At 39.5% G+C, this 27505-nt stretch overlaps 1 protein-coding gene across 2 annotated transcripts in view; it reads left to right on the top strand.

The window, feature by feature from the left end:
• The window catches only part of CFAP44 (cilia and flagella associated protein 44), a 77895-nt gene that overhangs the window by 8788 nt on the left and 41602 nt on the right, over positions 1 to 27505 (top strand). For both annotated transcript variants that reach the window (XM_038412846.2, XM_038412824.2), the window contains 14 exons: positions 1021 to 1146; positions 4816 to 4941; positions 5913 to 6081; positions 7387 to 7549; positions 8891 to 8993; positions 9279 to 9495; positions 12750 to 12864; positions 13212 to 13376; positions 14766 to 14921; positions 15343 to 15390; positions 16392 to 16491; positions 17800 to 17894; positions 24267 to 24476; positions 24967 to 25077. In XM_038412846.2, the coding sequence (XP_038268774.1) occupies positions 1021 to 1146; positions 4816 to 4941; positions 5913 to 6081; positions 7387 to 7549; positions 8891 to 8993; positions 9279 to 9495; positions 12750 to 12864; positions 13212 to 13376; positions 14766 to 14921; positions 15343 to 15390; positions 16392 to 16491; positions 17800 to 17894; positions 24267 to 24476; positions 24967 to 25077 (1904 nt within the window). The remainder of the gene's footprint in view (positions 1 to 1020; positions 1147 to 4815; positions 4942 to 5912; positions 6082 to 7386; positions 7550 to 8890; positions 8994 to 9278; positions 9496 to 12749; positions 12865 to 13211; positions 13377 to 14765; positions 14922 to 15342; positions 15391 to 16391; positions 16492 to 17799; positions 17895 to 24266; positions 24477 to 24966; positions 25078 to 27505) is intronic.

The following is a 27505-nucleotide window of genomic DNA, read 5'->3' as shown; positions in this document are numbered from 1 at the left end:
AATATTCTTGAAAGTTGTTTTTAATCTTTAAATTGCTCATATATACTTTCAATCTTAACTCCATCTTAAAGTGTCTTGTTTGGGAATAGATACATGAAATCAAAAAAAGCAAGAGACAAAGCAAATTAAGATTGAGACTAAGGTAAAGGTAACTTGCAAAGGAGATGAAGGGGGAAAAAGGCTTTATTCTTAATTATTTGTTTACTTATTTGTGAGGTAGTTTGGGGATCAAAAAGTTTTTTAAATTAAAAGACAAACATTGCTGCTTGTTTTTTACGTTAGAAATTCAGGTCTTGTCTCCCCTGGAAGACTGTGGCTGCTGGAGAACTGATGCAATTATGACATCATGCGAAGCAAAAGATTGAAGGCTGAAGAACAGTTAGGGCAAGGATATATAGTCAGGCTGTTTAAAATCTTGGGGTTTTTTTGGTTCATTTTTATTATACCTACTTAACTGCAATGCCTATTGAAAACTTTCATTTGTTGCCTTACCCCTTAAGTTAATGTGAGAGACCTCATAATGCACATCTCCTGAGACTTTCAAAAAATGTCCTTCAGCAAAAGAAGGAAAGATCAAGTTTGACATACCTCATATTTCTAAGGTAAAAAACAAACAAAACCATCCCCCCGCCTCCTTTTTAAAAAACAACTAAAAAGTTATCATAAAGAAGCAAAAAAGGGTGCAAATCAAATTCCTTTGCAGGTCAAGTCATGTTTAAAAGAAAGTCATTGAGATTATTGTCTAGAAATGTATGTAAAGTCCTGCAGCCTGAATATTCAACCTGACCTGCAGAAAGGAAGTGTCTTTTTACTTTTATTTTTTGAAGGAATGCAGTGTATTATTCAATGGATTTAATTCTGCATAGTAGAAAATCCCGTGCAGGATAGGAAGAACTTCAACGTTGCATTATTCCGATATGTAGCATACAAACCAGTGAGACAAATCCACCCTTTGGGAATTCAAATATACTTAAGCGGGTATTGAGAAGAAGTGAACATTATCCCTATTTTCTTTTGCAGAGGAAGTCAAAAGTAGTGTCCCTAAAGAACCACCTGGCGAAGGAGAAGTATCATCCACTCCAGAAGGACAGGAGGAAGGTGTAGAGAAGGCAGTGGAAAGTGCAGAGGCAGATACCAGTAGTGTCCGTGAGTATTCCCTGCCATTACACAGAGATTTCAGTAATGACCCTAGGATAGTCTTAAGTCTGCATTCTGGACAGTTCCCTGGGTTTTTTTTGGTGGTGGGGGTTGGTGGGTAAAGGGATGGGTGAGGAGGCGGGCAGTGAAGTGGAACTATGGTTCCAGTTCACACCGGTGTTTGTTGTGGGCATCCCGGGGCTAGGGTTGATTCCATGCTGAACCAAGGTAAGATGTCAGCCTTTGATTGATGTGTGCTGTACAACACACAAAGATGTCCATGGTGGACGAGTGTATCTGCTTCTTCTTGTGTGTTGATGAGAAGCTGGCCCGAAGAGTGTTCTGTGTATTCTGGGTTCACTGCTTAGGCTTGAAAACACAGGAAGTAATCTTTTCTAAAAATACTAGGCCTGACTTTCTATTGCTCTGCACCTTGTTTAGAAATTTACATTATTGCAAAATTCTGATCTGGTAGCATTTTACACCTACTTTGCATTAGTCTGTCTACACAAGGTAGAGAAATCAGGCATAATATATACACATGGGACTCAATCTTAGGCCCTATGCTCCCAGTGTGAGATGCTGTAGAACTCCCCAAGCTCTTAAGATTTTTGACCTTTTTAGGCAAAGTAGTGGTGGGCAGTATGCAAGACACCCATCTCTTAGTGATTAATGTGAATCACCTCAAAACTTTCCAGCTAATTCCTTCTTAACCATGGTCGGTGATGGTTCTTCATGCAGAAGCTATGTACTGTCCTCAGTGGTTGTTGTTCTAGCTCTCTCCTGGCCCACTGTCTGTCCTTTGACAATCCATACTTGTCAGAACTGTAATAAATTCCTTTAGTTTTTGGTCTGTGGTGCCTTTCTTATTGCTCTGGATTACTTAGTCCTGAGAATGTCAACTCATTCAACTTGTTTCAGTCATAGCATACATTGCTACTTTCATTCTGATAGGCTTGTTCTCTGGGTGTTTTGGGTCCAGCTTCCATTTTAGAGCTTGAGTATTTTGTAGCAGAATATTGGCACCCACCATTCAGGGCACTGAGTCTATTTTAGTTCTTTGCAGGATATTTTGTTAGAACTTTGGCACACTGAGTCTTGGCCCTTCAATTCATTAGAACATAAGAATGGCCCTAGTGGGTCAGACCAAAGGTCCATCTAGCCCAGTGTCCTGTCTTCAGACAGTGGCCAGTGCCAGGTGCCCCAGACGGAATAAACAGAACAGGTAATCATCAAGTGATCCATTCCCTGTCGCTCATTCCCAGCTTTCGGCAAACGGAGACTAGGGACACCAGACCTGCCCATCCTGGCTAGTAGCCATTGATGGACCTATCCTCCATAAATTTATCTAGTTCTTTTTTGAACTCTGTTATGGTCTTGGCCTTCACAACATCTTCTGGCAAGGAGTTCCACAGATTGACTGTGCGTTGTGTGAAGAAATACTTCCTTTTATTTGTATTATTTATTTTATTTATTTGCTGCCTATAAATTTCATTTGGAGACCCCTAGTTCTTGTGTTATGAGAAGTAGAAAACAACACTTCCTTATCTACTTTCTCTATACCAGTCATGATTTTATAGACCTCAGTCATATCTCCCCTTAGTCGTCTCTTTTTCAAGCTGAAAATTCCCAGTTTTATTAATCTCTCCTCACACGGAAGCCGTTCCATACCCCTAATAATTTTTGTTGCTCTTTTCTGAACCTTTTCCAAGTCCAATATATCTTTTTTTGAGATGGGGTGACTACATCTGCACACAGTATTCAAGATGTGGGCATACCATGGATTTATATAGAGGCAACATGGTATTTTCTGTCCTATTATCCCTTTCTTAATTATTCCCAGCATTCTGTTCGCTTTTTTGACTGCCACTGCACATTGAGTGAATGTTTTCAGAGAACTATCCACATTGACACCAAGATCTCTTTCTTGAGTGGTAACAGCTAATTTAGACCCCATCATATTATATGTATTGTTGGGATTATGCTTTCCAATGTGCATTACTTTGCATTTATCAGCATTAAATTTCATCTGCCATTTTCTTGCCCAGTCTTTGAGATATCCTTTTGTAGCTCTTCGCAGTCTGCCTGAGACTTAACTATCTTTAGTAATTTTGTATCATCTGCAAATTTTGCCACTTCACTGTTTACCCTTTTTTCCAGATCATTTATGAATATGTTGAATAGGACTGGTCCCAGAACAGACCCCCTGAGGGATACCACTATTTACCTCTCTCCATTGTGAAAACTCACCATATATACCTACTTTTTGTTTCCTATCTTTTAACCAGTTACCAATCCATGAGAGCACCTTCCCTCTTATCCCGTGGCAGCTTACTTTGCGTAAGAGCCTTTGGTGAAAGACCTTGTCAAAGACTTCCTGAAAATCTAAGTATACTATATCCACCTGATCCCCTTGGTCCACATGCTTGTTGACCCCCTCAAAGAATTCTAGTAGTTTGGTGAGGCATGATTTCCCTTTACTAAAACCATGTTGACTCTTCCTCAACAAATTATGTTCATCTATATGTCTGACAATAGTGTTCTTTATTATAGTTTCAACCAGTTTTCCCAGTACTGAAGTCAGGTTTACAAGCCTGTATTGCCTATAAAATCGGGACATCTGGTCACCCTACTCCTCTGGTGGGTTCCAGGACCAGCTGCTCCAAGAAGCAATCATTTAAGGTGTTAAGAAATTTTATCTCTGCATCCCGTCCTGAGGTGACATGTACTCAGTCAATATGGGGATAATTGAAATCCCCCATTATTATTATTATTATTATGGAGATTTTTATTTTAATAGCCTCTCTAATCTCCCTGAGCATTTCACAGTCACTATCACCATCCTGGTCAGGTGGTCGGTAATATATCCCTACTGCTATGTTCTTATTATTAGAGCTTGGAATTTCTATCCATAGAGATTCTATGGTACAGTTTGATTAATTTACAACAACTTTTACTTCATTTGATTCTTTGCTTTCTTTCACATATAATGCCACTCCCCCACCAGCACGACCTGTTCTGTCTTTCCAATATATTCTGTACCCTGGTATTACTGTATCCTATTGATTATTCTCATTCCACCAAGTTTCTGTGATGCCTATTATATCAATATCCTCATTTAATACGAGGCATTCTAGTTCACCCATTTTATTATTCACCCATTATTTAGACTTCTAGCATTGGTATATAAACATTTTAAAAACTGGTCTCCTTTTAGCAGTCTACCATTACATGATGTAATTGAATAAGACTCTTTATTTGACTGTTTCTGATCAGACCCTGCCTGTATTTGATCATTTTTGATCCTCTCATCCTCACTAGGACATAGAGATTCTCTGTTAATAGATCCTCCCCTAAGGGATATCCAAACCATGTGCTCCTCCGCACCCGTTGGCTTTCCCCCAGCCCTTAGTTTAAAAACTGCTTTACGACCATGCTTTCTGTTAACGCACTTTTCCTTTCCAAGATGTGCTCCTCTCCTTCTCTTAAGTCCTAAATCAGTTTTAAACAATGAAATTCACTCTGCATGAGCAGGAAATCCATTGTAGGATAGAAGGAATTTTAATGCTCCAAGACTGTGGATGCTCCATTATTCAAATATCGAGTGTGAGCAAAACACAGAAATATACCCTGTTGGATTGCCGAAGAAGTGAAAATTATCCCAATTTTCCTTTTCAGAGGAAAGCAAAAGTAGTCCCTCAAAGAAGCCACCTGGTGAAGGAGAGGTACCACCAATTCCAGAGGGACAGACAGAAAGAGTAGAAAAGCCAGTGGAAGGTGCTGAGTCAGATGGCAGCAGTACCCGTGAGTATTGCCCCCTCCTTAAGGATCATTGATGTCAACTTAAAAATCCCACTGCATCCTGAAATTTCTTTTGTTTGCCTACTGTGGTTAGAAGTAACATAAGGCCACTGTAACCGACAAAGATTAAACAAACAATTACTTTTCAGCTTGTTCACTTCACAGCACTTAACAAGCAGTCCATTTTGCTTTCCTATGGACAGTCTTTGCCCCCTTGATTGTTTGTATTGGTGCATCACATAACAGGGAGAGACAAACATGTTAACGAAAAAGAATCTGACTGTAAAACAATAAGAATTGACAGAAATGACTCAGATTAAGGAATAGAACCTGAAACTCATGTTTATAAGAGAGTACAATTCCAGTTGACAATATCCATTCAATTCATTAAGCTCCAGTGAGGAACTATCTAGAGCAGCACATTAGTAGAAAGCCTTTGCTAGCACAATGTCTCCAGGGCAACCTGCTTTATGTGAAGGAGCAAAGTGCTGCGTGTTTGTACTGATTAGTCAGCGTAATATTATGCATTCAATATCTACTGAAGAAAGAAGCCTCAAACTTGGCTTGTTTTCTAAATCTAATTGAGATCTAAACATCAAGCAATGTTTGAATAAAACTGTCCCAGTAGCTTTAAAGTCTCAAGTTTTAAAGTCAGTAAAGATGGCTCATCTTACAAATATGGATGGAAGTTTTCTGCTATGTGTATGGGGCAGTGAATTTTCAAAATATTCTTACCTTGGTTTTTTAGAACCCAGATTTTTCTAATCTTAGAAAAGCACATGCTATTCATTCAAGGCTATTCACAGGATATGTTTCATAGTACAAAGATAGATTTATTTTTAGACACTAGAGTGCATATCATTTCTTTGGAGGAAGGAAAGAATTAATGAATAATCCACTTTTGCAGTTAGGGTATTGACATGTCTTCCTATCTGACAAAAGCTCTTTTGTGTGTCACTGTTTCTGAAACACAGATGAAGAGGAGGAGGAGGATGATACTGAGAAACCCCCAGAGCCAGAAAAAAAGCCTGAGAAGCTAGAAAGGAAAATCTCAGAGACCTTCTTCTATAACTATGAAGATTTGTGGTCACAACCCTTTGTGACATCAGACTCTGGGATACCAATTAACCTCCTCACTCTCATGTATCCTCCTCATGCAGTATTGTATAGGCTTAGATCTAGGGTTTTCTTATCTAAAAGCTGCAGTATATTATTTCCTCTAGGTATAAGGGAGGAACAGGGAACAATGTGTGATTTTCAGATGCACAGGTGTTTTTCCATTGGGGCTCAGTGAAGATGCTGTGAGGAAACCCTTCTTTGTCTCTTTTCTGCATTAGGGCAAGTCTATACTACAAAATTAAGTCAACCTAAATTACATTGATATACAGCCACTGCAGTAATTGAATTAGTTTTGCTCATCCACACTACGCTCCTTATGTTGATGTTGCATGTCCTCACCAGGAGTGCTTGCACTGATTTAACTGCCAGCATCGGGCATGGGGGGTGGTTTTTGAAAGGCAGCAACAATCGATGTAAGCAACAGTGATACTGACACTGCATCCACCTAACAACATTGATTTAAGTGCTATGCCTCTCAAGGAGGTAGAATGATTAAGTCGGTGTAGTGGGCAAGTTACATTGGTGGGAGCTACATTTTAGTGTAGACAATTACAGAGTTAGGTCGATGTAATCTGCCTTATGTTGACCTAACTATAGTGCAGACCAGGCCTCAGACTGGCAGAGGGAGTGAGCTTGAGGGCTTGTCTACACAGCGCAGTAATGTGTACTGCTGGGAGTCTGATTTCTAAAGCCCACTAATGTGTTGCACCTTAATTTGTTGTGTAGACCCTGCTGGTGTGCACCAAATGTTCCCTAGTGCATTTAACATAGACCATGCTGGTGTGCACTATGTTAAAGTGCACAAGAGAACTTTTGGTGTACACCAGGAGGGTCTACATGACCAATTAATGTGAAACACACTAGTGTGCTTTAGAAATCACTCCTCCTTCCACAATACACAGTACTTCTCCATATAGAAAAGCCCTGAGACATTGCTTTGGTTCTGTCTCTTGCATACAGTGCACTTTGTAATCTGATCAATTTCTTTTATATTTTATTTGAAAAGAGAACGTTAAGACAATAGAATATGAATTCTTAGGAGAGCTCCAGAGATCAGGATAGGCCATAACAAATGGAGTCTGACATGGAGTTGGAGGGATGGTACATTAATCTTTTAAATATTTCATTTGTATTTTCCCCAATTATTTGTGATACCTTAATGGGTTTTAGCTTCATCATGGCACTAGTCTTAAAACAAACCAAAGCCAGACCAACAGAGTAACAACCACCCAAGTCAGTGTTCCCACCTGAGCTTTCTCTAGTTTTAGTATTGATACCTTTATTGCTATTACCTGGAAGAAATAAACCTCCTTAGTGAGCTATTCACAGACACTCTTTTGGTTATGACTGCACCAAAAGGGCAAACCTGCAGTTGCTGGATAGTCAAACACTCCTCTATGTAGCAGGCAACCAGCTGGTGCTCTTGGACCTGAAAACTAAATATCAGAGTTATCTCCGGAGTAGCAGCGGTGGTGGAATTGGCATTATCACGGTATGGCTTTTATTTCCCACTTTAGGAAGAAGATCCCTTTCTGGAGTTTAAAACTTATAGTAGTGAAACAGGCTGGGTGTCTCAGTTGTTTCATGGAAGATTTCCACAGTTGCCACATATTTGGCCTCGGATGAAAAAATGGAATTTATTAAAGGGTTGAAAGGAAAAATCAGTAATCTCAGATGTGTGACCAGTAGCAATCCATCAAGGTGTACTATATGAATCTACTTGTTTAATAGTCAGGGAACAAACAGCTGAATATCTTAAATAGGTCCGGGTTCCAGGCCATACTAATAAGGTACTTACAAGAATTGACAAGAGTCAACCGGGTTTCACTTTTTGTTGTTTTAAAATTTTATTTGTTAAAATGCTCTGGATATAGTATATACTGCTTTTGTTCAATTCATCATCTATCCTTATTACAGTTAATATTGGCTAAATGTTTCATCTGTTCTGAAATTTGGAATTTCAAGTACAGTGAAATGTTGTCCAATTTCATTGTAGCAAGTTTCTCTCTGTGGGCCAGATTATGAAACATTTATTCTGGTTTATCACCATCTGATTCCACAAATAGTCCTGTTGGATAATTGATACTGTTCCAGGAAAGTAAGGTTATCAAAATCTGGTCCTATGCTGTTTTGTTATGTTTTAAACATTTCTTGGAGAATCACGTCAGGTCCTCACATCTCCTGCACAAAGCTGGGTGATGTTTTTTTCCGGGCAAATTAATTATTTGATCTAAAATGCATTTTTCCATCGAGCAAAACTATCTGCAAATATGGGTCAAATTTGGCATATAATTTTGGCTGAATAAAAATAATGGAAAAAAAAGTTTAAACAGTTTTGACATTTTTAAAATGAAATATGTAGACTTTGTTGCAAGATTACAGTTTGCTTTGAAGTTTAGCTAAATTTGTTCTAAAAGCAAAACAAACAAACAAACAAACCTTTGAAAGGGTATAAAAACATCCAAAAAATAATAAATTTTTTTGGGTCAAAAGATACATTGTGTTCAACCCAAAACAATTTTTTCCTGTTTTTGTTCTGGCCACATAAGTGAAAAAAAAAATCAATTATTTTCTCAATTCCACTACTGTGGAACAGCCCCTGAATGTGCTGTTTGCTCCTGTTGTCCAATAGTAGAAGGATAGCTGTGCCCTAAATGCTGTCCAGGGGGAGGTGGATTGGTGGGCTGAATGCAGGAGAGATGATCAAAGATGCAGGATAAATACAAATTATTGCATGGTTCCACAACCTGTGTAGTGGTATACAACTTGATATTTAGTTGAGGACAGCCAAAGGGGATATCGGAGTATGTAACACAGTCTTTGCTTTTTCTAGGTACATCCTAGTAAGCAGTATTTTGCAGTAGGAGAAAAAGGATGGAAGCCAAACATCATCATCTATGAGTTTCCTTCACTAAAGCCATACAGAATACTCCGAGGTAGGTTAAATAGGACTATTTTGGTATTACATGGATACAGCAGAGTTTATAGTCTCCCGCAAGTGGAATAATGTTATACTTAGTAAAAAAATCTAAAATGTATAATGTATAATCTTTCGGTACTTGAAAAATCAAATACAGAAAACTGATTGTAAGTGGTTGTCCTTGCCCTCTGGGTGTGTGGAAAATAGCCAACTGTTGGCTGAGTCTGCTTCAGCACTAGCCAAATAATGAGAACTGAGCTCTTTTTAAGCAACCTTTCTTTGTGGACATCTCTCCTTTCAGGTGGGACTGAGGAAGCTTATGCATTTGCTGATTTTAACCATTATGGAACGTTACTGGCCAGCATTGGGAGCAGCCCTGACTACATGTTGACAATCTGGGATTGGAAACAGGAAAAGATTGTGCTGAGGTCAAAGGCTTTTTCACAGGATGTGTATAAGGTCACATTCTCTCCTGAAAATGAAGAGCAACTCACCACTTCTGGATCAGGACACATCAAGTAGGTTGGTTCACTAACATCAGTTGATGGGAAGTAACTAAAAAATCATGAAACTTACAAAATGATTGACTAATAAGAATATGATTAACAGGTGCACAACAATGGGGAACAGTGTTCTGCTTAGCAATACAAATGTTGAAACCTCTGCTTTCCAAAAGAGATAATAGAAATGTAGGTTTGGAAAGGATCTCAATAGATCATCTAGTCCAGTCCTCTGCACCAAAGCATGACTAAGTATTTAAGCCGTCCCTGACATGTGTTTGTCTAACCTGTTCTTTAAAACCTCCAGTGATGGAGATTCCACAACCTTCCTAGGCAATTTGTTCCAGTGCTTAACTACCCTGACAGTTAAGATTTTTTGTTTGTTTGGTAATGGTGTAATGGAATGCCCAATAAACTGCTCCAATGTTGATCTTCAAAAGTGCATTGGTAATGTGGAGAACTATTTATAAAAGAAATATTTATATATCAATCTCTGTTCTAGCTGTTGGGTCAGCACATGGCTCTTCTCTGAATTCTGGGCTTCTTGCCTGTTGGCCTCTTTTTGACGTTGTGAAGTGGGCTGACACATGCTGTTTGGTCAGTTTTAAGAACTAATCACAAAGCATTTTCAAAACAGCCCATGAGAGCGCCAGAAAGGAACAGCAAGGGGAGCCTTACTAAAAATATTCTTTGCAAATTGTGAAAGATCTTTAAGATACAGTCTGTTTTATAGGTAAATTTGGGTTCTTATTGTAATTAAAAATGGACCAAAGCATTATGCTTTTTGGGGATAGGGACCATCTTTTTGTCCTACTTGTACAGTACCAAGTACAAGAGATGACAGGTGTGGTACTTAGTTACAAATAATAAATACTAACAATGATGAATCCAAATACCTTTGAATTTTACAGAGGAATCAAATAAAAATCTCTAGATCCAAACCCATACCTGCAATTTGGTTCCAAAATGGATCTAAGCCCAGAAGGGGTTATTTCCAAGGTCTAAACTGATGAGAATTTATTGATGGTTGAAATCTCACACAGTAAGATGTCTGGTGAGATTTTTCCATTTTGAGCTAAAATGTCATTAAAAACAGCTTGAAATATTTCAGTGCCATACAATCCATACTTGATCCCTAGCCCTGATTTGACCTCAGTTATAGCATGGTCCCAAGACAGTCTAAATATAATCTGGATCCTGATCCACATACCACAAACTTGGACCATCTCTAATTAAAATAGGAGATGATAGTTTGTCTACAATGGATTCATTCTCTTGTATTTCTATATCTGTGTAACATTTCTGCATGCTTTGTTAGAAGTAACTTGGGAGATACAGGGACAAATTCTGGCTCATTTAGATTAATGCAACCCCATTGAAGTCCACAGTGTTACACAAAATGGAATCCAGTGGAGAAGTTATCCACAGGATTTCAACAGGTGAGCATCCTATATTGGAGACCAACCAGAGAAAAAAGTAGGCTTCCTCAAGTAAACATAAAGCGATGGTCACATAAACACCACCCTATATCGGAAACCTACTGATCACTATTCCTACCTACATGCCTCTAGCTTTCATCCAGATCACACAACACGATCTTTTGTCTACAGCCAAGCTCTACGATATAACTGCATTTGCTCCAACCCCTCAGACAGAGACAAACACCTACAAGATCTCTATCAAACATTCTTACAACTACAATACCCACCTGCTGAAGTGAAGAAACAGATTGACAGAGCCAGAAGAGTACCCAGAAGTCACCTACTACAGGACAGGCCCAACAAAGAAAATAACAGAACGCCACTAGCCATCACCTTCAGCCCCCAACTAAAACCTCTCCAACGCATTATCAAGGATCTACAACCTATCCTGAAGGACGACCCATCACTCTCACAGATCTTGGGAGACAGGCCAGTCCTTGCTTACAGATAGCCCCCCAACCTGAAGCAAATACTCACCAGCAACCACACAACAGAACCACTAACCCAGGAACCTATCCTTGCAACAAAGCCCATTGCCAACTCTGTCCACATATCTATTCAGGGGACACCATCATAGGGCCTAATCACATCAGCCACACTATCAGAGACTTGTTCACTTGTGCATCTACCAGTGTGATATATGCCATCATGTGCCGGCAATGCCCCTCTGCCATGTACATTGGTCAAACTGGACAGTCTCTATGTAAAAGAATAAATGGACACAAATCAGACATCAAGAATTATAACATTCAAAAACCAGTTGGAGAACACTTCAATCTCTCTGGTCACTCAATTACAGACCTGAGAGTGGCTATCTATCCTTCAACAAAAAAGCTTCAAAAACAGACTCCAACGAGAGACTGCTGAATTGGAATTAATTTGCAAACTGGATACAATTAACTTAGGCTTGAATAGAGACTGGGAGTGGATGGGTCATTACACAAAGTAAAACTATTTCCCCATGTTATTTCTCCCCCCCCACCCCACCCCACCCCACCCACTGTTCCTCAGACGTTCTTGTTAACTGCTGGAAATGGCCCACCTTGATTATCACCATAAAAGGTTTTCCTCCTCCCCCTCCACTCCTGCTGGTAATAGCTCATCTTAAGTGATCACTCTCCTTACAATGTGTATGATAAAAACCCATTGTTTCTTGTTCTTTGCCTGTGTGTATATAAATCTCCCCACTGTATTTTCCACCGAATACATCCGATGAAGTGAGCTGTAGCTCACGAAAGCTTATGCTCAAATAAATTTGTTAGTCTCCAAGGTGCCACAAGTACTCCTTTTCTTTTTGCAAATACAGACTAACATGGCTGCTACTCTGAAACCTATCAAGTAAGTATGGAAAGTATTGCAAGATGGATATATAAATTGATTTAGCGCCTATTTAAATATTAGTCTCCCTATCTTCTCCTGCCATATTTTTCTAGGTTTTTCATAGAAGTAGATGAAGGGAAAGTTTGGGGTTTTTTTTGGTGGGGGGAGGACAGGGGGAGGATGGCTGTTGTGTGTAATAAACACCTGACTGGGATCAAGGTGGGTTTGGTGACCTAGTCATCTTGTTGGGGCATTTCAGTTCCACTCAGTAACAAAAAACCGCAACTAGATAGATAAAACTTTGTGTGCTGAATGAGGCTAATTTTTAAAAACTACAAACCCTTATTTAAATATTAAATGAGTAGTCCACAGATTGGATGTACCCATGATATGATGGCCTTAGAGCCTGAGATACAGTACTTTCTAAATACAATGTCAGGTGTAACCCCAAAGACTGTTTTCTGTACTCAGGTTCTGGAAGATGGCCCATACATTCACTGGGCTCAAACTACAGGGAGCATTGGGAAGGTTTGGTAAAACAGCTGTGACTGACATTGTAGGGTATGTGGAACTGCCTGATGGGAAGGTAAGTAGAGTGAATGAGTACAACTGTTTTCTTTCTCCCTCTCAGAGACTGAACAAAGGTCAGTTGAAGTCAATGGGAGTCTTCCCATTCACTTCAGAGTGCTTTGGATTAGGCCTTCTATATACAATCAAATATGCAGCTGTGAATCTAATATTGACATTAATTGGCAATAAATTGGCTTATTTAACAGTTTAAAAGTATCCATTATTATTGTGATTCTCAGACAAATGAGCTTTCTTAATTTAAAGTAAAGGCTATAGTGAGCTAAGATATTCACCAGTCTCTCACCAATATCTGCACATTGATATGTTACAACACTAATGTATTCCTCTTCACTTGCATGGAAGGTTATCTCTGGATCTGAATGGGGCAACTTGCTGCTTTGGGAAGGGGGCCTTATCAAAGTAGAGCTCTGTCGAACTGGACATAGACCCTGTCACAATGGCCCTGTTAATCAGTTAGTTCTGGATGAGGGAGAGCTGGTCACTGTTGGAGGAGATGGCTACATTAGGGTGAGTGTTTTTTCCTTTAATAGTTTGGATGCATATTTGGTATACAGAGTCTTGTTAACAGGTGGAAAGGGAAGTAATTGTTAGCCTATATGTTGTAATGGGAGTAACCTATTGAGGGAGTTTCTCTCCGTAATCACTGTCTTAATGAATTTTGAGAAGGAACTTGGTAGAAGCAGATCTCCTTCCACAATGTAGATGTTTGGATCAGATCACATTTAAATAACTTTCTGTGCCTGCTAATGTTACAAAAATCCCTTATGTGCACTAATAGATCAGAGTAAATTTTGATATCTTTAACAAGTTTTATTTTTCCCCACATTCTAACTTTGGGGATGGGGGGTTGTGTAGCTTAGGTTTATGTTAGTCATTTTCAGGCTTTTTTAACATGTCACATACTATTTCAAAGGATAAATCACAGTGGTATTTGAAATTATTTCTGATCATGTGAACGCTTAAGGCATTAGTTAGCACCTCTGTCATTTTATCTCAAAGACGTATCCATTTCAACTGAGCAACAAACCCCTATTAAAAAAAAATAAATAATGTGGCACCCTCAACTTAAAATCAAACCAATTTTTAAAAATGAGTTAAAAGTAGTCTCAAGTTCTATGTCTGCTTCTGATTCTACTTGCCAGTTTGTGGGTTTTACAATCATTTTCCTGTTTTATGTTTGTTTTTAGTTTTAGTTTCCTCCCCTATTGCTGCACAAGAGACCCAAACAATGGGAAACTGACAGCAGACAAATTACTGTTAAATGCTCAAAATTAACAAAGTGAAAAAAGTCTTTTTTCCAACTAATCTTTCAGTTATAGAAATTATAGGCAGTGGTTACAGCTGTAGGGAAAAAAGTTTCAGATGAGGTTTTTGGGTTTTTTTTAAACATTGATGGTATTCTTTATGTAAATATCATCCTGGCAAAGGGTGTGGACTGGCAGATCAGGAAACCAAAAGCTGCTCTTTATCCACAGAGCAGACAGAGGAGGTGCAAGCTGTCCTTCCACACTATCTCAGTAGGGACAATCTCTAGGAGGCAATTTTACTCTTCCTCGTTGTGACACTGCCAACATGGGTACTAAGTAGTGCATATTGTAGTTAATGATTTTCGGGATATGGATAATTGTCCTTTAGGAATTGGATTGAGACCTATAAACACATTTTACATGGGTCACTGAACAGATGCTAGATGGTAACAGCCTCTGATTGTCACTGCTCCAGGTCATATTCAAGCCAGTGATGTGGACATGACAGGCTCCCTATTCTATATCCTGAGCCACCCATTCCCTTGGATTCTTATCATTTGATTTTATATTGCCATTGTGCGTGTTAATATGAGAGGTGTTGGCATTTGGATTAATGAAGGCTGATCTGTTCGCTTCCAACTGCTTGAAGGTGTGGGACTATGAGACGATAGATGCAGCTGATTCTGTGGATGACACGGGTCTACTAGAGATGGACCATATGAATGAACTTCTCATTGGCAAGAATGTCAATTTGAGCTCGATCGTGAAAATTCATGAACTTGGACAGCCCATTTGGTATGCTCAGGTAAGACCTATTTGCATCCTTATCAGCTCTGTGGAGCAATATTGGATGAAGCATGTGGTGATGCATTGCCAGAGGAAATGTGAAGCTCTGTGAAGCAATCTGATTTTTTTTGTAGAACTAGTACCCTGTCTTCCCTGGATTATTTTTAGAGTAGAACAATGTTTGAGTCTCTCTTCCGGCTTTGAGAGCGGGAGCTACATGGGAGTGGGAGAATTTGAAAGTGTCGTTCCCAGGCTTCATTGCCCTGTTCTGCTGCTGAGCACCAGCTGAAATTGACATCACACTCTCTGAAGTCTAAATCCTGTTTCTTCCAGATGATTGAGATTCTTACCTACAGTATTTGTAAGGCATTACAAGGACTGATGCTATTTTCAAACTTAATTTGAAAGAACATTCAGGTGTTAAATATTTATTTCTCTAGGATTCCAATGGAGCCATCTGGAAGCTTGATCTGAGTTTTTCAAATGTTGTAAGTTCTATTCCCACTCCCTTTTTTTTAAGTTCCTTTAATTACACTGTGTGGCCTCACAATGCCATCCAATTTTTGACCAACTGTACAGTTGAGGATTTACTATGATTATGAGGCACATCTTTAGGATTTATCTTCACTGATTAGTTATTGGCTAAGATTTTCAAAGGTAACTACTGATTTTGAGTCCCTTAATTATTGATTGCTAAACTGGAGTTACCTTAAAGGGGCCTGATTCTCAAAGGGTGGGGAGTGACGGATATTAATATGAAATGTTAATGTGAGAGCTGCTACTACAACCTGTGTAGATGGGCACTTCAGAAATACCTATCAGTGTTGCATCTAAATGACACGGAGGACAACATTCACATCTCTGTACATCTGATCAAACTGATTGCTACTATTATTGCTGTAGATCTGCTATTGGAGAGGGTCACGTGAGCAGAAAAGTTAACACAGACACTTAGTATATGATCAAAAATTCCATCAAGCAGACCCTGTAGCAGCAGATAAATGAAGCCGCAGCACTAGTATGGCAAAAATATATGTATAAAGTGTGTAATAAATACATGAGTATATAGGGAAACCTATTTTTCCTCCTTGGGTTGGAAAAAGACTTCCAGTGAAATATAAAGCCCTTGGCTTAAGGTCATTTTCTCAGCCTTCAGAGCAATAGTTTTCTATTATAAATTTGATCTCCAGGCATCGTTCCTCTCAATACAATACGTTATTTGCCTTTATTTTTACACATCTGATGCCATATTTTTAAATGCAGGTGCTTAATATGCCCATACAAATTGCTCGTGCACCTGTTGTACAATCAAAATGAGCATTTTCAGCTACAAAAAGGGAACTGTATTCATGGGTACCATATTTTTGTAAGCAATAGGTTTAGGGTAGATTTGTGCATATTTTAGGTGTCCATTTAATGTTGATGAGGCATTGCAAGCCATGTGTTCAGTTTCTGAATGTAGCAGATCTCTGTTCTGATTTCTCTGTAGACCCATGATCCAGAGTGCCTGTTTACCTTTCACTCTGGAAAGATTGAAGCCATGGGTGTCTCTCCTGTCACATATCTCATGGCCACTACTGCACTTGACCGTAAGTACAACTTGTAAGGGCAGGGTTGCAGCTGTCAGGCTTATTGTGGAATTATTCTGTTTTAAACTAATGTGTTTAGTTCACAGATGTAGTGGAAGTGTGTCTTTTCTTTGTAAAGTTACCTACCAGCTGGTCATTATTCCTGGGGACAGTATTTTTTTTTTTTTAATAATTAGAACTGATCATTAATGGGTTGAAGCCAAGTAAAGTGCCAGGAGTGTCTGATCTCGAGAACTAGGTTTTCAAATAAAGAAAGTCTCACTGTAAAGCTTTATAAACTCTGTTCACTGTGAAACAAAAAAGGGGAGAATTTTGTTTAAACAGCTTTCATATTCCAGACTCAGTGGCTCAATAACAGTGTTTTATTCTGTGTTTTATAATGCACCATATACATTTAGGCACTGTATAAACAATTCTGAGTATTAATACTTGTGCCTTTCTTGGCAATTGCAACAGCCATCATGTCCTCATTAATAGTTTAGCTCGGACTATGGACATTTATTTAATTTATGAAAGTGTGCCTGAGCAAGCTTTTAGCACTTCACTTTAGCATTTGTTAGACAGGGAAGGAATATTGGCGAGTTCATGGATGTTATCCTTCATGCTTCTCAGAAAGTGCCACAGAGTCTTAAACTTGACCTTGTCAGCTATTTATTGTGTATGGTGTACTACTTGAATCCATGCATTGTGGCCTGAAGGCAAAATTCCTACCAATTGAGCCAAACTGACACCTATGAGGGTTCCTGGTTGTTATTGAACTGTATGCACTAACAGGTGTTTCCACATCCCATGAATTCCAGCTAGAGTGAAACTGGCTGTTATCTGGATTCTTCTCCATTTAAATCACTTTCCTCAAAGGCAAATTCAAGTATCATCATATAATTTTTTCTTATGCTGTCAGCACAGGACTTCCTTTAGTACATGTCAGTGTTGCTCCTGTGACTACTCGAGAATGACCCCCAGCTGGCCAAGGAGGCTCATTCCTCCTTGTTCAGAGCTGAATAGGTTATTTCCACAACAGTCTCAGCCCCTATTACCCTTGGGTGGGAGTGGTTTAGGTCAAAATTAATAAAGCTAGTGTTTCCTTTGTGGTAGTCCAGAAAGCTACAGTACTACATAACCATCTGCCAGGTACTTGCAGTTGTGATTTTTGATGTGAAATGAAAGATTACTGACCTTCCATTCAACCTTTCATTAAGATGCATCAGAAATTTGTCCATAAATCTTAACAAGTAGTCTTTCAAGAAAAAATTGTCTGCATTAACCTGTCTCCTTTCCACCCTCCCCCCCCCAATCTGTCTTATACAGACTCAGTGCGTATCTATGATTTCATTGGCAATTGCCAGTTGACTGAGATTAAGTTTAAACAGGGAGGAACAGCACTGACTTGGGCACCCCGAGTGGTAAGTTTACCCTATTGCAGTGTGTTAACATGGATTCACAAAGGGTTCATAATGTGGCTATTTCATAGCAATCACACATGTTCATGATGCAGGATTTTAATGAAATTACTTGCCAACTTGCCCTCAGATTCACCAAGCGAGCAACAAAACAGCTTCCACAATACCTTACTGGTTATCCAGAAGCCAGAAATACTGTTCTCTTAAAGCAACCCAGCCTTGAGGTCCCAGCCAGACAGCCAAGTCAAATATGAGGAGGATTACTGAAAATCTTGTTAATCGTATAAAAAGGTCCCACCAGTCCCAAAGGATCCGACACATTACCCACCAGGTTAAAGAATATCTCAGATCTTACCCAAATACACACAGCCAATTCTTATCAACTAAACTAAGCTTTATTAAAAAGAAAGTATTGGTTAAAAGATCTTTATACATATAGCTATGAATAAAGTTCTTAGGTTAGTTTCATAGTAGAGATGAGCTTTAGAGCTGCAAAGAGTCCTTTCAGAATTAGTCCATAGGTTACAGTCCAATGTCCAATATCAGGGTGATCCAGATGGGACTGGATACCTCAGTGTTGCAACTCAAACTTCCCCTGATGAAGCTTAAGCAGATCTGAGATAAAAGGATCAGCACCCAAGATTTCTTTATATAGATCACTGGCAGGCTATGATAGCCTTTTGACAGCAGGTATCCCTTGGGTGAAGAATAGCTGCTTCATAGTAAAACTACCTATTTCCTATGTATACACAAGTAACTAGTTGCATTCATCAGCATAAGGTAATTATCCATTAAGCAGTTCATAGACAATTTACTACAAACTTCAAAGAGAAATATAGACAATGACATTCCTACACCCAAGTTTCATCTAAATGTTAATATTCCCTTTAGATCTCTGAATCAATGGGTATAGTACTAGACAGGAACCATCTGTTTACATCTAACAAGATATAAGTAAACACATACAATCAGTATTACCTCTAATTCTCTAACAATATAGGTTTGCATTTCAAAGCTCTAGTCTATCAAACATGAAGTGACCCTAATTACCATTTATATACTTTTCTAACAAATCTCTAAAGGTTGAATTTGGGTCATTTAGCCTGCTGGCCCTGTATCACAGCCCTCTTGGCAGAGTGTGTGTGCTTGCACTTTCTCTCTGCCTTGCGTTGAGTCTTCAGCAACTCAGCCCTCTGGCTAAGTCACACACAGTCTGTATGTGAAACAACAGATAGATAAACCCCTTTCATGGTACAAGTCCAACAGGGGCCTATCCCAGTACTCCTTGGTTGGTCAGTGTCTTTTGGTAGCCATTCCTGGGCTCATGTCCTTATTTAGTCCAGCAGTCTTTAAATAGTCTTGGCCCTGATATCAAACTCCCCCAGAGCTCCCTCCATGGAGGTAACATCTTTGCCCTCTCTGAGCACACTAAACAGTTCGGTTCCCCTTCTTGGGGTGCATCAAAGTCCAGGCTACTTTCCCAGTGGTGAATGGGTGTGGGGACCTGTGCCTGCCCACTACTCCAGGTTACAACCCAGGGATCTTACAGGTAGCAGCCGTCCGCCACATCCCTTTAACTAAATTGTGTTGCTCCGATTCCCTGGGCTACCTCCCCATGGTCCCAGCACATTATTCACCCTTACCTCAGGGCCTTCTCCTGATTGAGTCCCAGCAGCCAGCCAGGAGCCCCTTCTTTCTCCTCTGGTCCCTGTCAACAACTGCTCTGTCCGAGGTCTTTTGGCAAACCAGGACCACCACTTTCCCTCCTCTGGCTCCAGGCAGCAACTGCACTCACTCTAGCTCTTTTATACTAGCCTGTTGGGCCCTGATTGGCTGTGTCCCATGCAGCCTCTCTAGGCAGCTTGGAGACTCTTTCCACTGCCCTTTTCTGGGGCGGGGTATGGCAAGCTGCAAGGCCTCCAACAGGGGGCCTCAGGGCCTAGTCCACCCCATCACAATTGCCAATTAACTTGAGTTAGCTTACAGGTTTAAACACTCCACAAATGATTGTGACGAGGACTGAACATTTGTGGAGTGTCTATACTACTTTTTAAAAACATATTAGATAACGTGAATTAACTGGCAATCAATTAACTTGAGTTAAACTCTTGAGTTGACATGTTTTTGAGGAAACATTTATAGTAAGTCTGCAGAGTTCCCTTATACGGGAAGTCAGAGAGAGAAATACTGTACCTTTATTTTTAAAGGGTAGGGTGGCTTTAGCACTATGCTTTCAAGAGCGTTTGTGCTATGCAATCTTATGACTATATTATAGGTGATCAACTGTGTGCTTATGGAGTAAGCTGATTGGGTCCTACAAATATACAGCACTATACTCATGGCCAGATTTACAAGGGTAAACAGATACTTTTAAAGATGCAGCTAGGTACCTAACTCTCATTGAATGTCAGTGGGAATTAGGCACTTTACCTACTTATGTTTAAATCCCACTAGGTGCCTCTCTGCATCTTTAAGTGCTTAAATACCTTAGTAAATCTGGCCCATAGTGCATCCTAGAACATTTTCATTCAGTTTCCTTTGGTATCTGAACACTGCCTGAGGGAGAATACTTGGCTAGATGGATAAAAGGACTGAGCCCAGTATGTAAGTTCCTACTGCAAGTAGCCAGTCAATGAAAGTAAGTCAATTTATATCATATGCTATGAGCCATTTATTTGTCTAGGATCATTTAAATATCTCCTCCCTAAAAAGAATATTAGAAGCTGCTGCAGGTTCAGATAGTGTCCCTAGCCTCTGTTTGCTAGAAGCTGAGAATGGGCGACAGGCGATGGATCAATTGATGATTGCCCTGTTCTGTTCATTCCCTCTGTGGCACCTGGCATTGGCCACTGTCAGAAGACAGGATACTTGGCTAGATGGACCTTTGGTCTGACCTAGTATGGCTGTTCTTATGTTCTTACACCACTGTCCTGTGAGTTACAAGCATGTGAGTCCCCTCTAGCCTGACATCAAAATCAAAGCTCATTTTCCATGGTGGTATGTAGCATCGCTAAAGACTACTAAGCTTTTAAAATTAAACCATGTTCTCTCCATGTGACTCTTTCCTTCATGGATGTGAACAACAGAAACTCCTTATAGAATGATTTATGAGATGGAGTATATGTGAACTCTAGAGCTGTGTGCTATATAGTTTCTCAATATCAGCCTGATGTTGATCCCAGGTAAAATAATGGAGTATCTGATATGGGACTTGATTAAATTAAATTATCCTCTAATGATTTATTAATGCCAATCAGCATAGATTTATGGAAAATTGACCCTATCAAACTAACTTAATTTTTTTAATGAAAATGCATATTTGGTTGATAAAGGCAATGGTCTCAATATAATATACTTCATTAAGGCATTTGACGTGGTACTGCACAATATTTTGATTAAAAAATTAGAATACAAAATGAACATGGGACACATTAAATGGATTAATAGTGGACTGACATGTCTCATAATATAATTATATATGGGGATTCATCAATGAGAAGGTATGTTTCTAGTGGGGCCCCACAGTGATTAGTTTTTGCCCTATGCTACTTAACATTATTATTAATGACCTGGAAGGAAACAAAATCATCACCGAGAAAGTTTGCAGATGACACACAGATTAGGGGAGTGGTAAATAATGAAGAATACAAGTCACTGATGCAAAGTGATCTGGATCGCTGGTAGAACTGGAAGTCAAATCATACTGAGGAAGATAGAAAGGAGCATAAACTCTGGCAAGTCAAGGATAAAAGTATAATTAGCAGGCCAAAAAAGAATTTGAAGAGCAACTAGCAAAAGACACAAAATATAACAGCATTTTTTTTTAAAGTATGTCAGAAGCAGGAAGGGCAAGAAGCCTGTCATACAATCAATGGGGCCACTGGATGATCAAGGTGCTAAAGGAACTCTCAAGGAAGACAAGGCTGTTGCAGAAAAACTAAATGAATTCTTGCATTGTTCTTCACTGCAGAGGATGTGAGGGAGATTTCTACACTGGAGCCATTCTTTCTGGTGGCAGATCTCAAGAGCTATCCCAGGTTGAGGTGTCAGTAGACAAGGTTTTGGAACAATTGATAAATTAAATGGTAGTAAGTCATCAGAACCAGATGGTATTCACCTAAGAGTTCTGAAGGACTCAAATATGAAATTGCAGAACTACCAACTGTGGTATATGTAACCTGTTGCTTAAATCAGTCTCTGTTTAGATGACTGGAGGATAGATAATCTAACACTGATTTTTAAGAGTCTCCAAAGTTGATCCTGATAATTACAGGCCTGTAAGCCTAACTTCCATACCAGGAAATTGGTTGAAGCTATAATGAAGAACAGAATTATCAGACACGTAGATGAACATGATATGTAGGGAAAGAGTCAACACAGCTTTTGTAAAGGGAAATCATGCCTCACCAATCTATTAGAATTCTTTGAGGGGATCAACAAATACGTGGTCAAGGGTGATCCAGTGAATATAGTGTACTTGGATTTTCAGAAAGCCTTCAACAAGGTCCCTCCCCCAGAAGGCTCTTAAGCAAAGTAAGTAGTTATGTCATAAGAGGAAAGGTCCATTCATGGATCGCTAAATGGTTAAAAGTCAGGAAATAAAGGATAGGAATAAATGGTCAGTTTTCAGAATAGAGAGAGAAATAGTGGTGTCCCCCAGGGATCTGTACTGGAACAAGTGCTGTTTAACATGTTCATAAATTATGTGGAAAAAAGGGCAAACAATGGGGTTGCAAAATTAGCAGACAATACAAAATTACTCAAAATAGTTAAGTCTAATGCAGACTATAGAGTTACGAAGGGATCTCACAAAACAGGGTGATTGCGTAACAAAATGGCAGATGAAATTCATGGTTGATAAATGCAAAGTAATGCACTTTGGAAAACATAATCCCAACTTTACATATAAAACGATGGGAGTCTAAATTAGCTGTTGCCACTCAAGAAAGAGATCTTGGAGTCATTGTGGATAGTTCTCTGAAATCATGTGCTTAATGTGCAATGACCATCAAAAACACTAACAATGTTAGGAACCATTGGGAAAGGAACAGGTAAGACAGGAAATATCATAATGCCACTATATAAATACATGGTGTGCTCACACCTGGAATACTACGTCCACTTTTAGTTGTCCCATCTCAAAAAATGTATATTAGAATTGGAAAAGATACAGAGAAGGCCAACAAAAGTTATCAGGGGTATGGAACAGCTTCCATGAGAAGAAAGATTAAAAAGATTTGTATTATTTATCTTAGAAAGGAGACGACTGAGGGGGGATATGATAGAAGTTTATAAAATCATGAATAGTGTGGAGGAAGTGAATAAGGAGGTGTTGTTTACCTCTTCACGTATTACAAGAACTAGGGGTCACCCTATGAAATTAATAGGCGTCAGGTTAAAAACTAACTTAAGGAACTAAACAGCCAACCTGTGGAACTTGTTGCTATGGGATGTTGTGAAGGCCAAAACCATAACTGGATTAAAAAAAAAATTGGGTAAATTCATGGAGAATAGGTCCATCCATGGCTATTAGCCAACATGGTCAGGGATGCAACTCCATGCTTTGGATGTCCCTAACCTCTGACTGCCAGAGGGTGGAGGAGAGGGGGTAGATGGATCCCTCAATAACTGCCCTGTTCTCTTTATTACCTCTGAAGCACCTCTGGCCACTTTTGGAAGATGGTATACTGGGCTAGATGGATCATTGATCTGACTTAGTATGGCCTTTCTTATGTTGTTCTAATGGTAAACTGGTTGATAGCAAATAATGTGTTTTAATATGGCCAAATGTAAGGTTATACATCTAGGAACAAAGAATGAACTTACAGGATGGGGCACTCTATCCTGAGAAGCAGTGATTCTGTAAAAGACGTGGGGGTCATGGTGTATAGTCAACTGAACCTGAGCTCACAGTGTGATGATATGGTAACAAGAACTAACGCAATCCCTGGATACATAAATGGGAATATTGAGTAGGAGTACAGAGGTTATATTACTTCTGTATTTGGCACTGGTACAACTGCTATGGGAATATTTGATAGTGGGCTCTTCAATCTAGTAGACAAAGCTATAACAAGGTTCAATGGCTGTAGGTTGAAGTTAGACAAATTCAGAGTGGAAATAAGAGGTACATTTTTTACCATGAGCGTAATTAACCATTGGAACAATTTACCAAGGTTTGTGGTGGCTAAAATTAAGGTACGGTGTTTTTCTAAAAGAGATGCTTTAGTTCAAGCAGGAATTATTTTGAGGAAGATATGGTCTGTGGTATGTAGCTTAAACTTGGTGATCACATTTGTCTCTCCTGGCCTTGGAGTCTAAAAATTTTTTCTTTTGCCTGAAGATGCAAGTGTTTTTTAATTTCATTACGCACAGGTAAATCCCAAAGGAGGTCTAATTGCTGTTGGGTTTGAAGATGGCGTTGTTCGCATTATTGAAGTTTATGATCCCAGGGGACTCGCCCTTGTTGCAGGACGGACCAATGTAGGGAATGCGGAGCTACGTCTGAAACAAGCTTTTAAACCCCACACTGCTGCAGTTACAGCCTTGGCATATGAACGAAATGGGGAAGTACTTGCCACAGGGGTACGTCTGACTTATTCACTGAATTGTTTTTATTAAGCCAAAAATATAAATCTATTTTAAGGTGACATGATTGTGCTTATTTATTGATTTATCCAATCATACCTGCTTCAAGGAGGCTTTTCTTGTGATCTCCTCTTAGCTATTGCAGGAAATAGCAACTGCTGTCACGTGGACCATGGAGATCAAGGGTTGTATGGACTACAGGGTAAGACACCTGCAAAAGCAGGAGAGGCTCAGGGAGAAAAGATCCCAAAGCACTTGGGAGAGGATAACTAGTGCTTAGAATTAACTGATTTTCTGTATCTATGATGGGTCTAAGTAGATTATCTATCCAGTTAGTAGGGAATTGTATTGGCTGACAAATATTGGGAATGCACGGCCTTGAGGTGAGGAGTATGTGCAGCCCTTATTTGAAGTTGGCAAGTATGTGAAATGATTAGAGAGCCTTGAAATGCATGCTTTTTGTTATCTATCTTCTTTTCTTTCTCAGAGTAAAGACAAAACAGTCTTCTTCTTTGCTGTTGAAGACAAATATGAGCCAATTGGATACATTTGTGTCCCTGGGCCTGTGCAGGCATTACAGTGGTCTCCACTTTCTCACGTAAGTGGCGAATGTTTTTCCTGGTGCTTGGATCTTATTTTTAAAAGATGCTGTTTCAACACACTGATGTTATAGCCTACATTGTTATCTTAAGGATGAAGAATCCTCATCTAAGCAATGCATTACTGACACTTTGCTGCCAAAAGCTTCATGCCATTTCAGGATGAGAGCTATTACTAAAATAGAATTGTGCTTCAGTGCAATCACTTAAGAGTGTTTTGGACCTGAGCAACAGAGTGCAGGATTACCTGGAAGCCATCAAAAACTTGGCCACCACCTTGACTTGCTCCTGTGTGAGAAACAAGCCTTTGCATCCGCGAGTGAAACTTTTAAGGCTTAAGAGTTGTAGCCGTGTTAGTCTGTGTCAGCAAAAACAAAGAGGAGTATTGGTGGCACCTTAGAGCCTAACACATTTATTTGGGCATAAGCTTTCGTGGGCTAAAACCCACTTCATCAGATGCATGGAGTGGAAAATACAATAGGGCGCTAAATATACATAGGACATGAAAAGATGGGAGCTGCCTTACTAATTCTAAGGAGACAATTCAATTAAAGTGAGCTATTATCAACAGGAGCAGAAATCACTTTGGTAGTGGTAATCAGGATGGTACATTTCAAACAGTTGACAAGAAGGTGTGAGTAACAGTAGGGGGAAAATTAGCATGGGGAAATTAGTTTTTAGTTCTTGTAGTGACCCATCCACTTCCAGTCTTTATTCAGGCCTAATTTGATGGTATCCAGTTTGCAAATTAATTCCAGTTCTGCAGGTTCTCGTTGGAGTCTGTTTTTGAAGTGGTTTTTTTTTTTTTTTTTTAAGAATTGCCACTTTTAAGTTTGTTATTGAGTGTCCAGGGAGGTTGCAGTGTTCTCTGGCTGGTTTTTGAATGTTATAATTCTTGACGTCTGATTTGTCTCTATTTATTCTTTTGCCTAGAGACTGTCTGGTTTGGCCAATATACATGGCAGAGGGGCATTGCTGGCACATGATGGCATATATCACACTGGTAGATGTATATGTGAACGAGCCCCTGATGGTGTGGCTGATGTGGTTGGGTCCTATGATGGTGTCCCTTGAATAGATATGTGGACAGAGTTGGCAAAGGGCTAGTGGCATTCTGTTAGGCCCAACAAAGAAAGTAACAGAATGCCACTAGCCATCACCTTCAGCCCCCAACTAAAACTTCTCCAGCACATCATCAAGGATCTACAACCTATCCTTCAGGATGATTCTTCACTCTCACAGACCTTGGGAGACAGTCCTTGCTTACAGACAGCCCCCCAACCTGAAGCAAATACTCACCAGCAACTACGCACCACACAACAAAAACACTAACCCAGGAACCTATCCCTGCAACAAACCCTGTTGCCTACTCTGTCCCCATATCTACTCTAGTGACACCATCAGAGGACCCAACCACATCAGCCACACCATCAGAGGCTCATTCACCTGCATGTCTACTAATGTTATATATGCCATCATGTGCCAGCAATGCCCCTCTTCCATGTACATTGGCCAAACTGGACAGTCTCTAGGCAAAAGAATAGATGGACACACATCCTACATCAAGAATTATAACATTCAAAAACTTTAGCCGGAGAACACTTCAACCTCCCTGGACACTCAATAACAGACTTAAAAGTGGCAATTTGACAAAAAAAACTTCAAAAACAGACTCCAACGAGAACCTGCAGAACTGGAATTAATTTGCAAACTGGATACCATCAAATTAGGCCTGAATAAAGACTGGAAGTGGATGGGTCACTACAAGAACTAAAAACTAATTTCCCCATGCTAATTTTCCTCATACTGTTACTCACACCTTCTTGTCAACTGTTTGAAATGGGCCACCCTGATTACCACTACGAAAGTGATTTCTCCTCCTGTTGATAATAGCCCACTTTAATTGAATTGTCTCCTTAGACTTGGTAAGGCAACCCCCATCTTTTCACGTCCTATGTATTTATCTCTTCCTACTGTATTTTCCACTCCATGCATCTGGTGAAGTGGGTTTTTGCCCACAAAAGCTTATGCCCAAATAAATTTGTTAGTCTAAGGTGCCACAAGTACTCCTTGTTGTTTTTTTAAGGCTTAGTTTTCATTTAAAAAGCATTGGTTTGAACACTGACTGTGCCTGTTGCCCATGTTCAAATAGGCATATGCAATTGTAAACAAAGCTTTCAAAGCACCAAAAGCAAACCCTTGGGTGTTTCTCTGAACTCAAGCTCCAGTGCCTTTGATGTTTGTCCATGACTAATTCAGATAGAATTTTGTTATTAAAAACAAAGATTTCAAAAGTTTAATAAGGCCAGGTCCACCCTAGAAACTTCTGCCAGGGTAATAATGTTGGTTGGGAATATGTGATTCTTTATGAATTTTATAAACCAGCAAAAAGCCCTAGCGTAGATTGTCATGCTGTCTGGAGTGGCT

The sequence above is a fragment of the Dermochelys coriacea genome, chromosome 1 (genome assembly GCF_009764565.3).
Source record: "Dermochelys coriacea isolate rDerCor1 chromosome 1, rDerCor1.pri.v4, whole genome shotgun sequence".
Taxonomy (NCBI): domain Eukaryota; kingdom Metazoa; phylum Chordata; order Testudines; family Dermochelyidae; genus Dermochelys; species Dermochelys coriacea.
The sequence above is the reverse complement of the archived record's forward strand: the minus strand, read 5'-3'. Positions and strand labels throughout refer to the sequence as shown.